The 13,254-nt window shown below is 34.7% G+C and overlaps 2 protein-coding genes across 3 annotated transcripts; one reads left to right on the top strand and one right to left on the bottom strand.

Moving 5' to 3' along the window:
* The first annotated feature begins 672 nt into the window (after positions 1–672).
* LOC143579615 (transcription factor GTE10-like) lies at positions 673–7,014 on the top strand. The gene is made up of 11 exons (XM_077062865.1): positions 673–955; positions 1,114–2,306; positions 2,393–2,441; positions 2,513–2,668; positions 2,770–2,825; positions 3,407–3,467; positions 4,606–4,686; positions 4,752–4,867; positions 5,579–5,645; positions 5,728–5,858; positions 6,525–7,014. The coding sequence occupies exons 2-11, from the start codon at positions 1,173–1,175 to the stop codon at positions 6,795–6,797; spliced, it is 2,124 nt and encodes a 707-aa protein (XP_076918980.1). The 5' UTR covers positions 673–955; positions 1,114–1,172; the 3' UTR covers positions 6,798–7,014.
* A 391-nt stretch (positions 7,015–7,405) lies between these two features.
* Positions 7,406–13,254, bottom strand: LOC143579629 (uncharacterized). 2 transcript variants are annotated; one of them, XR_013143498.1, is made up of 6 exons: positions 11,821–13,254; positions 10,915–11,013; positions 9,368–9,469; positions 9,150–9,251; positions 8,371–9,052; positions 7,406–7,684 (listed from the first exon to the last, which is right to left on the bottom strand). XR_013143498.1 is itself a non-coding variant. In XM_077062878.1 (5 exons), the coding sequence occupies exons 1-5, from the start codon at positions 11,935–11,937 to the stop codon at positions 8,945–8,947; spliced, it is 528 nt and encodes a 175-aa protein (XP_076918993.1). In that variant the 5' UTR covers positions 11,938–13,254; the 3' UTR covers positions 8,172–8,944. The 2 variants fall into 2 exon arrangements, 1 of the variants encoding a protein (XP_076918993.1); XM_077062878.1 differs by lacking the exon at positions 7,406–7,684 and having other exon boundaries at positions 8,172–9,052.

Here is a 13,254-nt window from a genome sequence, read left to right on the forward strand (position 1 = left end):
GCATGGCACGTGCGTAGCCCACCGTTGGTAGAACATGAATGCTATTCAGCCGGCAGTACCTGCTTGGAAACCTACTTTCGGCTATAAATACTCCAACACCTTGGAACGGTATCATTATCTTATATCTCCATATATTATTTGATATCTGCTCTAGTCATTTCTCTTAATATACACTTATATTCAAGAGCAATCTAGTCTGATTCTCACGCCGGAGGGTGGTCACAAGGAGGTACTCCCCCCCTTCTCAGTGACGAGCTCACGGTGTCTGTTTTGCAGGTCATCGGAAGAACAACCATCTTTGCCGGACCTAACCCTCGTGGGAAACATCTATTTAACCCCCCGATTATCCGTAATCTGCCCGGGGTCGATTAGTGTTTCTTCAAGTATAAAAATAAACACCAACCGTCATCCAATTTATAAAAAAAGTAAAATTTCTATTTATTTTCTCAACATATATATATCACTCGATTTGAAACAAATATGGTAAAAACCAAATTCAAAACAAAATTCAGACCACAAGATTAACAATGGATTCAAATGATAAACGGCCAGGATTTGCTAAAAGAGTGCCGCATTAAGTGGGCAATTTCTCTTATTAATTAATAACTGGAGCATTAGCAATAACCAACCCAACCCATATTATTATTGTTATATAATATTATTATTATTAAACACTACCTTCATCTTTCTCTCTCTCTCATCGACCATTTTACCCTAACTTTCTCTCTCTAGAAATTAACCCGATGGGGCTTTTCTAGGGTTTCTTACACACACCCTTTATCCAATTCAATCCAACCCGACCCGGATTCCGTATTATTCATCCCGTTTTATGTTACTTCTACCCTTCAATTTCTCAATTCTGTTACTTCTAGGGTTTATTGATTAATTCATTCATTCGTCTTCGATCCACCTCGGTGTATTCGGGTTCTAATCGAATCGTCATTGGCTTCGATTGGTTTGATTTCGATTAATTCATGAATCAAGCTTACCGTTAATTAGGGCTAATTGAGGAATTAGGGCTGAAGTTTTGACGATTTGTGTTAATCAGTTAATGGGTTTTCAAATTGGATGCTTAAATTGCTGATTGCTGATATAAATTCACGATTTTGACAGGTTTGGATTGAATTTGTGAGTTTTGTGGTTATGGATATTTATGGCACTTGATTCAATTCATGGGGAAGAGTAGGAAAGTTTCCAAGGGTTATTCGTATGGGTTTGTGCCGGATTACCGACACACGGTTGAGACAATGGCGGACTCGGAAGGGTATGGTAGCTCGGGACGGGTGGATACCGAAAACACTGCTTCGGAAGTTTCGTGTGCACCGAGAAATAAGTCTGTTAACTTGGTTAGTGATACTTATCAGCAGTTTGGGGTTCCTGTTCAGGTTATAACTTTATCGAAGTTATCGAGTTTTGAGAGGAAAGAATTGGAGTCGAGGTTAAAACGTGAGCTTGAACAAGTTAGAACATTTCAGAGGAATATCGATGAGGGTTTGTCGCCGTCGAGTGATCTTCGTAGTTGTAGTGCTGGACAAAGAAAACCGGTACCTGAGTTTTCGCGGTCGGGAAAGAAACGGGGCCCGCCGAATGGGAATGGTGGGTCCCAGTTAAAGAAGGCGGTATTGCCTCCGGCTACTGGGAATGCGATGCTGATGAAGCAATGTGAGACGCTTTTGAACCGTTTGATGGCGCATAATTTTGGTTGGGTGTTTAATACGCCGGTTGATGTAGTGGCGTTAAAGATTCCGGATTATTATACGGTTATTAAACATCCGATGGATTTGGGGACGGTGAAAACGAAGCTGAATTCGGGGAAGTATGTTGACCCGTGGGGATTTGCAGCTGATGTTTGGTTGACTTTTTCGAACGCGATGACTTATAATCCACGTGGAAATGATGTGCATATTATGGCTGAAACGTTGAGTAAGTTTTTTGAAGTTAGATGGAAAGCAATTGAAAAGAAAATATCAGTTAGACAGAATGTTACGGAAACCGACATTGAAACTGCTAATTTAATGCCACCTTTAAAGAAGAAAAAGACTGCATCTTTTGGCAATGAATTAAAGCAAGAACCTGTTAAAAAGGTTATGTCTGCTGCTGAAAGGCATAAATTGAGCTCTGAGTTGGAAGCCTCACTAGCAGATTTACCTGAAAACATTATTGATTTTCTTAAAGAAAATAGCTCAAATGGGAATGCAGCAATGGATGATGAAATAGAGATTGATATAGATATTCTTAGCGATGAAACCTTGTTCAAATTGAGGAAGCTTCTAGACGATTTTTTGGTGGATAAACAAAAAAACATGGTAAAACTTTAGGTTATAAAAATATGATCCTTTGAGCATACAAACGGCTTTTGATGATTGTTTGATTATTTTATGTGTTATTGTAGGTTCGTAATGAGTCAGGATTCATTAACTCATCCGAGCAAGTGGTCAAAGGTTGTATCCTTGGTCAAAGCTCTTTTTTTTAAACGGTTTGTGAATGGTTTCTAATTTTTTGTCGGTTTCAGTTAATGATGTGAATGAAGAGGATATAGATATTGGTGGGAATGATCTACCCGTAACAAGCTTTCCGCCAGTAGAGATTGAGAAAGATAAGGCTGGCAGAAACAGTAAATGCAGTAGTTCAAGTAGCTCGAGTAGCGATTCTGGATCATCATCTAGTGGTTTGTGCTACTTTGAGCCTTTTATGGTTTATAATTTGAATCTTTATGACATAATTAATTACTTGCTTGATTTTCATGCTAATGCATATTTGCTGAATCAGATTCGGAAAGTGAATCCGATGGTGCTAAGCTTACTGCCCTTGTAAACAATATCAAGGTAGTGTTCCGTATGCAGTGATTATCTAAGATTCAGAACTAGATGCTACAATATATGCGCATTATACTATTATATCTTATGTGAGATTTTGTTATTAATTTTTTTGTCGTTTCTTGTTTTTTTTTTCAATACAAATTTAATAACTTTCTTAAAGTTACGTAGTAATTGAAACCGGAAGTTATACGTATTCATTTACATATAACATGACGTACTTAAAAAGCTACCATATATGTAAAAGTAGAAGCTTTTTTATATTATTTGAGATTTTGCTATTATTATTTTTTTAAATTCTTTTATTCGAAATTACACATTTATTGAAAGTGGAAGTTATACATTTTCATTTACATATAACGTGACATTTTAACATAAAAAGTTACCATATATCTGTTAATATGTATTTAGACATAGAAGCACTAATGTTCCCTTCTATATTTTATGATTAATGTTACTGGAGAGGGGAAATGATATGAATATAAATATAACTAATTATCGCATATCATATAACCTATCACTTCCAAAACGCACATCCAAACAACTTTATGTGTATGAAATTTAAAGGTTGTTTTTCTACTGATTTCTAGGCTTCATTGGGTCCTGAAGCTAATATGGAGCAAATGCTGGATGCTCCCCGTGATGTAGAAGGTGAACCTTTCATATTTATGTAAAAACAACTAATCAGCCACATATTAGCGATTGCATGTGCAATTTTAACCCATTTACTTGTGTATGGGTGGATTTTGGCTGTCTCGTGTCTCAAATCGCTACAACTAGTTGAAAGACAAGCGGGTTGAAAAGCAGTCCATAATGTACTTTTGATACATGCATCCTCCTAGAAAGTTTTATTTAAAAGTTTTTAGACTATTTAATAATATTGGTTTTTTCCCGTGTCATAATTTGGCAATCGCTTTGTATTTTGCAAAAATAAATGGTAAAAAGTTGTCGACGGGTAAACAATGGGGACACGGTTTTTTGTTCTCCTTTTATTTTTATAAAATACAAAGCAAGTGTTTGTTATGCCTTGGAAAACCCCAATAGTATTAAATACCTGAGGTTTTTGAATAAAACTTCTATGAATCCAGTATACATCAAAACTAAATCACGGACGGATTTTCAAGCCACTTATTTTTTATCTGATTTTTTATTTAACTAGTTTAATGGTGTGAGATACAAGACCGAATAAACCAAATGAATGAACACCTCTAGGCCAACCTAACCTAGTTACCTAGGGCTGTTCAAGAACCTTGTCTGTAAACTAGCCGACATCGCCAAGGTTGGATCAGCTCACGTCTTGCTCGTTGGCTCGTTTGATAACTCACTTGTTTAAATTGAACCCTAAATTTTAGTGTGTGCGCGCGTTGGTGTGGGTATATATAAATATTGAAAATAAAATAATACAAGTAACATTTGAATCTACTTCTCCATCTTTAAAAAATGAAAAAATATATATATATATACATATGCGTATATAAAATTTTTATTTTTTGTCTTTTATAAGTCAAAATGTAAGAAATTTTAAAGAAAAAAACTCTGAGAAAACTCGAGCTTTTTTGAGCTGAGCTTGAGCTCGACCTTTTAGTTTGATAAAATAAGCAAGCCGATGATGTCAAGCCCGAGCTCAACCTGGCTCGGATTGTTTAACTTGACTCGACAATACCCTTTTTTCCCAGAATAAAAATGATGGTTTTAACGTGAAGCTGATTTGAGCCGTCTTTCCAACTATGTTAGCAATTGTATGAGATGATAATGCCATTGGATATCTAAGATTATTTTTATTTTACAGATTCTGAGAATAGGGTGGACCCAGTTGAGCAGAAACCTCAATCTGTTCCTGTTTCTGCTGAAAATGATGGGAATCAAGAGGGTAAGCAATTGAGTTAATAAGCAGGACATGTTCTCAACTTCTCACCTGTAATAATGATATTTTAGGGGAGTGTGCTCCAAACGAGAGGCAAGTCTCTCCCGATAAGCTTTATCGCGCAGCACTTTTGAGAAGCCGTTTTGCCGACACCATTTTTAAAGCTAAAGAGAAAACCGTTGGAAAGGTATAAGTCGGCCCTGTGCTTTATGTTATGGTACATGTGTGTGTGTGCATGTATATATATGTTAGTGTTACTGTGTGTATATTATCTGTATATATGTGTCTGTTCGTGTGTGTGTGTATGTAAATGTATGTATGTCTAGATGTGCGGGTCAGGTCATGGATCAAAAAGGGTTAATGTTCAAAAGGGCCCTTTTACATGTGTTAAAACATTTCTTTTGTTAAGTTTATTTATATAAAGGGGCAATTTTATACGTATACTTCTACATTTCATATTATCATATTTACTTTTTTCAATACACTAGAAGAACTACTTTTATTTACTGGAGCATATACTTGTTCAGTTTTATTTACCGTGTGATGGACAAGTATATGATACTTTTAGTGTTTTGAAAGGATAAGTTTGATATATTGATAGAAGGATATGTACGAAATTCCTAACTTCTATATAAAATTATGATTGAAAAGCAACAGTAGTAAATGGTAATCCAAATTAATTTATTATAGCAGTTGAATCGTATCCATAAAAACAGCCGAGTTTAAATCCGCTTGAGCCATATTAATATGTTTTAACATGTTTGGGTATTAAGCAAAAAATGTAAAAAGTTTGGGTTTGTCCTTTAATTCTGTTATGTTTTCCATTAAGTTCAGGTGAAATTACTAAAGTATCCTTGCAGTTACTGAGCATAATAGTCTTATAATGTATGAGTTTCAGGTTGAGAAGCAGGATATAGAGAGGTTGAGGCTTGATAAGGAGGAGATAGAAAAGCGAAGAAAAGAAGGTATTTATTGAATTAAGTATATTTTGTAGGGTATTGTCACATGGTATTTAACTGTTTTGTGATGTTGATCTTGATGCTATAGAAAAAGCTCGACTGCAAGCGGAAGCAAGGGCTGCAGAAGAGGCAAAACAGAAAGCAGAATTAGAAGCAGCTGCTGAAGCCAAAAGAAAACGCGAACTTGAAAGGGAAGCCGCACGTCAAGCTCTACAAAAGGTATCGTCCGTGTGCATATATATATGTATATGTATAAGACTAATTGCATAACGAAGCAGGCTTGTAAACGAACCTAACGAAGCATGTTTGTGTTCTTTTGTTTAACTTTAACCAAACAAATGATCGAACATGAACGATTACACGAATGAGTTTTCTTGTTCGTGTTTGTTCGTTAAGAACATGAGCATGTTCTTGTTCGTTTATGGTTCTTCGTTAACAGTATAAATGAATGGTTCACGAACGTAAACGAACGGACATAAATGAACATACATGAACAAATGTAACTGGGCCAGTTAACAGTAATGTGAAGAACAATATGTTGGGCCTTTAAAGCTATTAAAATTAAGCAAGTTGTATTGGCTGAAAAATTTTTAAGTGAATATATTAACGCACACCATTGGACTAACGTAAAAAATTCTATATGAATATATATTAATGAACACAAACTAACGAACATGAACGGATTTAAATAAATGAACATTCACCAACATAATAAACGAACGTTATATGTGTTCATGTTCGTTTGTTTAAGTAAATGAACAAAGTTTTTGTTCATGTTTGTTCGTTACAGGTTTATAAATAGTATTCAACTTGGAACAAGAGTTTTTGAAAATTTTTAACGGTTTAATGTTTGTAACGTATACTTTTGTTTATTGCTAATATCAGATGGAAAAGATGGTTGATATAAATGACAATTCGCGGTTTCTTGAAGATCTCGAAATGCTTAGCGTGGGACCCGCTGAGCCTTTACAAAGCTTAATAGACGAAAACAGTACAGATTGTTATCAAGATCCATTAGGGAGCTTTAACTTGAATGGAAAAGGGAATCCATTAGAGCAACTTGGTTTATACATGAAAGACGATGATGACGAAGAAGATGATGAGCCAGGAACTGGTCCAGCCATGGGAAATGATCATGATGAAGTAGAGATAGATTGAATCTTTGTTTTTTAAGTTATTGTTTTCAATTCAAAGGGTAGTTTGGGCATTTTACAGGAGTGGTAGTTAAGGTAGGCCAAAAAAAGGTGCACATTTGAGATGAAATGAGGTGAATTTCTGTTTCTTTTTTTCAGTTTACATTTTTTATTTATTGTATACAAATTTCAAAGGAAAGAAAATTATTAGCTTTTTATTTAAGAATAAGTTTTGTTTTCATCTAAGTGGTTTTGATTACTTTAACTAGTTTTATGCTAGACCTTTATATTGTTAGTTTTTTTATAATGATGTAGAAACTGCAGTAAATTATTTTGAATGAATAGTTAAAATGACCGAATCACATGGACGAAAAGACAAGTATGTTCTTTTGATTAAGCTGGTTTTTGTTTTTGTAATTTAGCCATTATATCTAGTTCGGTCAAATTAAATTTAATACAAACTGGTCTTATTTTATGAAAACTAACATAAAAATAATCTAACTGAGTTTGGGGTTAGCATCGGTTAAGGAAGAAAAGAGTTAAATGAAAACGTAATTACTCTGACTGAACTAGTTAAAATAGCCAAACTAAACCGACCTTTACTCTTTATTAAAAACTAAGACATCCATACAATCAAGGACTAAAAGCGGAAATCAAATTTCAAAAAGGGGTAACGGCACTACAAAGTAATAGACCACCGGACCTAATTACACTTCTTTCCCGCCAACTATCAAATAACGCTTCTTCTGTCCTCTCAAGCTCAATATATTTAATCATGTCAAATCGCTGGCTTTTATTTTCTTTAATTTTATTTCCTTTTGCATTTGTTGAATTTGCGGTTGTATGTTCAGGGTTCCAACTACCATGACTGCTGTTGGATCCGCTCCCATGTTCTTGAATCATTTTCAAATCCTAGAAAAAAAATGAGTAAAAAAATGAGTCGAAAACAAAAATGATAGAAGTTGGTGTTATGGGTCATAACAAGCAGTTTCTAGATGAACTAGGACGGGTCGAGTTGGGTTGACAACAATGCCTTTTTAATGAGAATCATTCTATTTCATTTAATAGACCCATTAACCTTCTAGGCATCAAATTTAATACATGTCGAATAGGATCACATATTCACATCAAATATGTGAATATTGATTAAGTAGGTATGCATATTCACAGTAATTAAGAAATCAAAATTGGTTGGTATGACTATGAACTTAAAAGCACCAAGAAGTTGGAAAACAAGCCATTTGGGTAATGGGTCAAAATAAGTAATTTATTAGAGCCAGTCAAAATAGGTTGGTTCAGGTTGGCTTTTGATCCATCGACACTCTCGTCCATTTTCTAAACTAATTGCAGATATAATCAATATTTCTACAAAAACTATGTTCTAAAAATATCTAATTTTTTAGATGAAAAACAATTTTGGAGGTTAAAAGAATTGAGCCAAAACTATTTAAAATTATAAAACCCTCCTAAACCATTTCATTCACACAGATTGACAGATTGTTATTGAAATAGTATCAGTTTTAATATTTGACACACCAGTTTATGGAGAACCTAAATTAAAGCTATTCAAAAGGATGACAAGTGAAACTAACAAATACCTGAAATGGGTCCCACAGTTTTGTTTTTGGCGTTGTTGGATGAACATCACCATCATTATCATCATCCCATTTCAACCATGGTAGTTTAATCCCCTCCATTTCCACAGGAACAGAGATAATATTAAAATTTGTATTATTACCATTTTGGGTTGGTAATGCACCATCTACTTGTTTAGCTACAGTCCCAACTAAACTTGAACTCGTGTCACTTCTTTCTCCATCAAACGAAGAAAAGTCCGTATCTTCAACATTTGATATAAAATCTTCCAAGTATTTTTCTGCTTCGTCGTTTAAACATCTAGACACTCGGTTTCTATCATTGCTTCTCTACAAGTTCAAAAACCAAATTTTTACAATTTATTCTAATCATTTTTTGGGACTTTAATTAAGGTTTTTGTGACATTTCCGCTGAGTTTCAGCCCGTTTGACCATTGAACCAATTTCCCTTTTAGTTAAATAATTTTAAAACATAACCTAGTTTGACCCATTTGAGATCAAACATAACCCAAAATAGACCCATTTATATCCAAACGGGCCTGAATTGCCACCTGTACAAGATCAAAAGTTTATGAAGCTAAACCTTTCGGGAGCGTGAGACTTTTTGTGCATTAGCATTGTTTTTTGATTCGGGAATCACCTCCTTAACAATCTTGAATCCGTCTTGATCCTGTTGCTCTTCGAGCTTTAAATTTAAAAAACATTAAGTCAACCAAGAAAGGCAAGGAATTACCATAAAAGGATAAATAATGTCTTCAAATTATTAAGGTTTCAATGTTTACCTGTTTTAACTTTGTTGTGTATGATTTTCTTGTTGTAGCATCAGATGTATTGGAATACAAACGATCATGAACAGATAATGCAGAAGACTTTCTTTCCATTTTCTGAATTAGTTAAGTGACAGTTGAAAGTGGTTAGAAAGTATGGAAACATGTATTTATAAACATCATAATATTTAAATGTTTTATGAAAATAACATTATAGTATTATACATTTATACCTGTTCAAATTCTATCATGATCTCATTAACAGCGGACTTAAGTTCTTTTTTCATTGTTTCACGTATCTCAAGGTTAGCATCATCTCCACTTGGGTGGTCAATCTAAAAACAAGATTGGGCGGTTAAAATGCAGATATAAAACCTCCTAGGCCTGTAAATGAACCGCAACATGTTTGCTTCGTCCATTTAACTTCAATGAACAAACAGACGAACACAAACAATTAAACAAACAAGGTTTTGTTGTTTGTGCACGTTCGTTAATAAAAGAAGTGTGTCCGTGCTCGTGAATAGTATAAACAAAACGCAAACAAACAAACATAAATAAATATAGATGAGCAAACATGCTAAGCAAACACCAATTAAAAGTAAACATGAACATAAATTTGTTGGGCCTAAAAATTTATTAAAACGAATGGGCCAAAAAATTTAGATGATTGTGTAAATAAATGAACTTATATAATCATCAACGAACATGACTGAACGTAAACGTACAAAGATGAGCGAACATAAATGAACGGATGAGACAAGTGTGCATTTCGTTTGTTTAACTAATTGAACAAAAGAATCGGTTCATGTTCGTTGGTTTATTAAACAAACGAACTTCCTGCCGAACCAGTGGCGGATCTAGACCATAATCTCAGGGGTACCGTTCAAAAAAAAAATTTATCATATTTCTTACAATGTAACCGGATTTTTTAATAGATATTTCACACAATAGTTTTTTTTAACTTGCCTTTGGACTGATATTATCATTTTCTTGTAATTTTCATTTAAAAATATTGTTAATAAGACTTTGTTGTTTCATCATTCAAGTTCCTAATTATCTGAACATCCAACATACCATAATCAATCATTCAATTGCTACAAATGGGGTTATGCTCCATTGCCAAAGGCAGAGCCTGTAAAACACCTAAGTTTGGATGGATAGGTCTTAGGTTCAATATCTATAGACAACAAAAACTAAAAAAAAGTGAACTGTTAAAAAAAATCATTTATTTGCTCATAAACAATTCCAAATTAACAATTTATATAAACAATTACAATTTTAACTAGAAGTAGAAGAATACCTAAATTGAACAAATAGAATTCAAACTGTGGACGATGAGTGAATGACTGAAGGGGGTCGGGGCAATGTGGGGTGTAAGCCACGACTGAATGAAACTTTGTTTTGTTGAATGATGATGTCTGGCCTAGACCAAACGTTTAAGCATAAGGGTAAAACAAACAAATGGTTTTATTTAGTTTGTGCTTGAATTTGGCTGGGCTTTAATTGGTTTCGGCTTTTAATTTGGTTGGGCTTTAAACAAACAGGGGTAACGTTATATTTTTTTAGGGATAATGAAATACGAAAACCGACCAAAACATATAAAACATTGTACTATCGGCGAAAAGTTGAGGGGTAGCGGAGGCTACCCCTAGCTATATGCTAGGTCCGCCCCTGTGCCGAACTGTTCACACACAGTTCATTGAACGCTAGGTTCATATACAGGCCTACTCCATTTGGTAATTATATTTCAGGAAAAAAAAAAAAGCAAACCAAAGCAAACCTTTTTTTGAGCATAAACCGCCCGAATAGTCTTCTCAATCTCATTTCTTCCATAACGACCATATCTTAAATCATCATCGTTTAGTGCAGAAGACCGGCTCTGAAAGTGATTATGTTATATTAATAATCAGTTCTTTCGACAATCAGTTCCAATCACTAAATAAACAGAACAAGTGAAGTTACAGAAAAAGAACATAATGTGAAATGGAAATTAAAGCCTTAGAAATTAGACAGATAACAGCATAAATACTAAATACTTATTTCAAATTTATCTTTAGACATTTTATTGCAGCTAGTATGGAAATGATTATCCAAAAGTTATTAGCCTAGGCCCGTTGATTTTACCCAAACCGGATTAACTTGACCCGGCCCAAATACCCGAAAACCAATTTAACCTACTGTTAAGTGTTTGGTATCACCTGAACTGCGTCAGTTCAACTGTTGGCCTGTTATCAAGAATTCGTGAATACACACTTAACTTTACAAATATTAATATGGTATGAGGGTTATGTTCTTGTCTTGAATTACATTAACTTTCCAAACAACATGAGGGTTTGAATCTTTTGAACCAAAAGTGTAGTATCTGAACCAAAATTTTAAAAATTAACAATTTCGTCCAAACCTGAACTAACCGAAAACCGAATAACAGACCTGATCTGCTACCCTTAACTTGGCCCACAAATAATTATATAATCAAAAGCATAATTTGTTAATCCAAACATAAAAAACCAAGTGATAATCAAATAATAAGTTTCAAAACCCAAATCCAAACAAAACATACGTCATGATTTTGAAAAAAATATCCCATTGTAATTCACACTTGTGTAAGATTTGTTTAACCTAAGATTTAAAATAGATTCTTACAAACCACCAGTTAAAACTTGAGGAAATGCCGGTTAACACTTACCATGTAGTCATCGTGTGACCTTGATTGAGGTGCTTGGCTCATAGACCTGGTGAGCCTCCGATGACTTGAAGCAGTGGGTCTTTGAAAAGAAGCAACCCGACTATTGTCATTATTCATACTCCTGGATTTAGTTTGACTTGCAGAACTCCGGGAAAGATCTATACCACTCTGTCAATCATATAAAAAGTTTAATCACCTATGAAAAGTAGAAACGTGTCAAACGAGCCGTTTGACAAGGAGAAAATGCCCATATGGATCGTGTGAGTGGCAAATCATACAAACAAATGAACAAATGACTGATACGATGGTCGTTACGTTGATTTGACACCATATCGCCGTATGATGTGACAAACAAGCATGTAGGGGGCAAACAAGGCGAGCCGCTAAAGATCAGATGGAAAAGAAACTCAAAACAAGTTGAGTTTTCTCGAGCTACGCTCATTTAGTTATTGAACCGAGCTTGAGCCTTGTATGTGAAGCTTGATTTGGCTCGTCGAGCATTAACAAGCCTTGTGTATTTTCAAGTTTTACCTATTTTGGACTTCTATGCATTAACTTCACACTGCACAGTTGAACTCAAATCAAGCTTTGGCTCGTTTAAGGTACCACACAAACTCAAGCCAAGCTTAGGCTCGTTTATAATTTTTCTCAAAATATATAAAAATTAATGAAAACTGTACATATATTAATAAATGAATAATAACCGAGCCAAGCCCAAGCTTGAAAAAACGACTCACAAGCCGAGCTCGAGCTCATGTAAGTCAAAACAAACCTAGTCGAGCTCAGACTCAGCTCGTTTACACCCCTACAATCAGATGTACATTTTTTCCACATACATTTCTAACCGAAAATTTCAGCTTCTTGACTGATCCTCATATAACGTCTATTTTCATAGGATTCATTCAAATACAACAGTTTTTTTTATCAATGCCTCAAAACTCAAAAGCACTTAATCAACTAGTCAACTAGAGATCATTATAGATACCACTCTACTTTCATTTACACCCCTACTGTTTTTGGCGGTGGTGTTTTGTGTTTGTATAGTAACACCACATACATATCTAATTAAAAACCCCAGCTTCTTGATTACACCTTGTATAACGTCTTGTTTCATAGGATTCATTAATATTTTCCTTATCAATGCCTAGGGGTGCAAATGAACCGAGCTGCTCGCGAGCCACTAGAGCTTGTACCAATAAAAAGCCCAAAGCGAGCCAAGTATTTTCAAGCTCGACTCAAGCCCGATCCTTAATTAACGCTCGCTTAGTTATCAATCCTGAGCTCAAGCCTTGTATGTGAAGCTCGTTTAGGCTCGTCGACCCTTGTGTATCATTAAGTTTTCTTATTTTGGACTCTGATGTATTAATTCCACACTGCACAGTCGAGCTTAGTCTCGTTGAAGGTATATCTCAAATTATATAAAAAGAATAAAAA

Source organism: Bidens hawaiensis, unplaced genomic scaffold (genome assembly GCF_021521415.1).
Source record: "Bidens hawaiensis isolate Kalapana, Puna unplaced genomic scaffold, B.hawaiensis_p1.1 tig00029887_1, whole genome shotgun sequence".
NCBI classification, from domain to species: Eukaryota; Viridiplantae; Streptophyta; class Magnoliopsida; order Asterales; family Asteraceae; genus Bidens; species Bidens hawaiensis.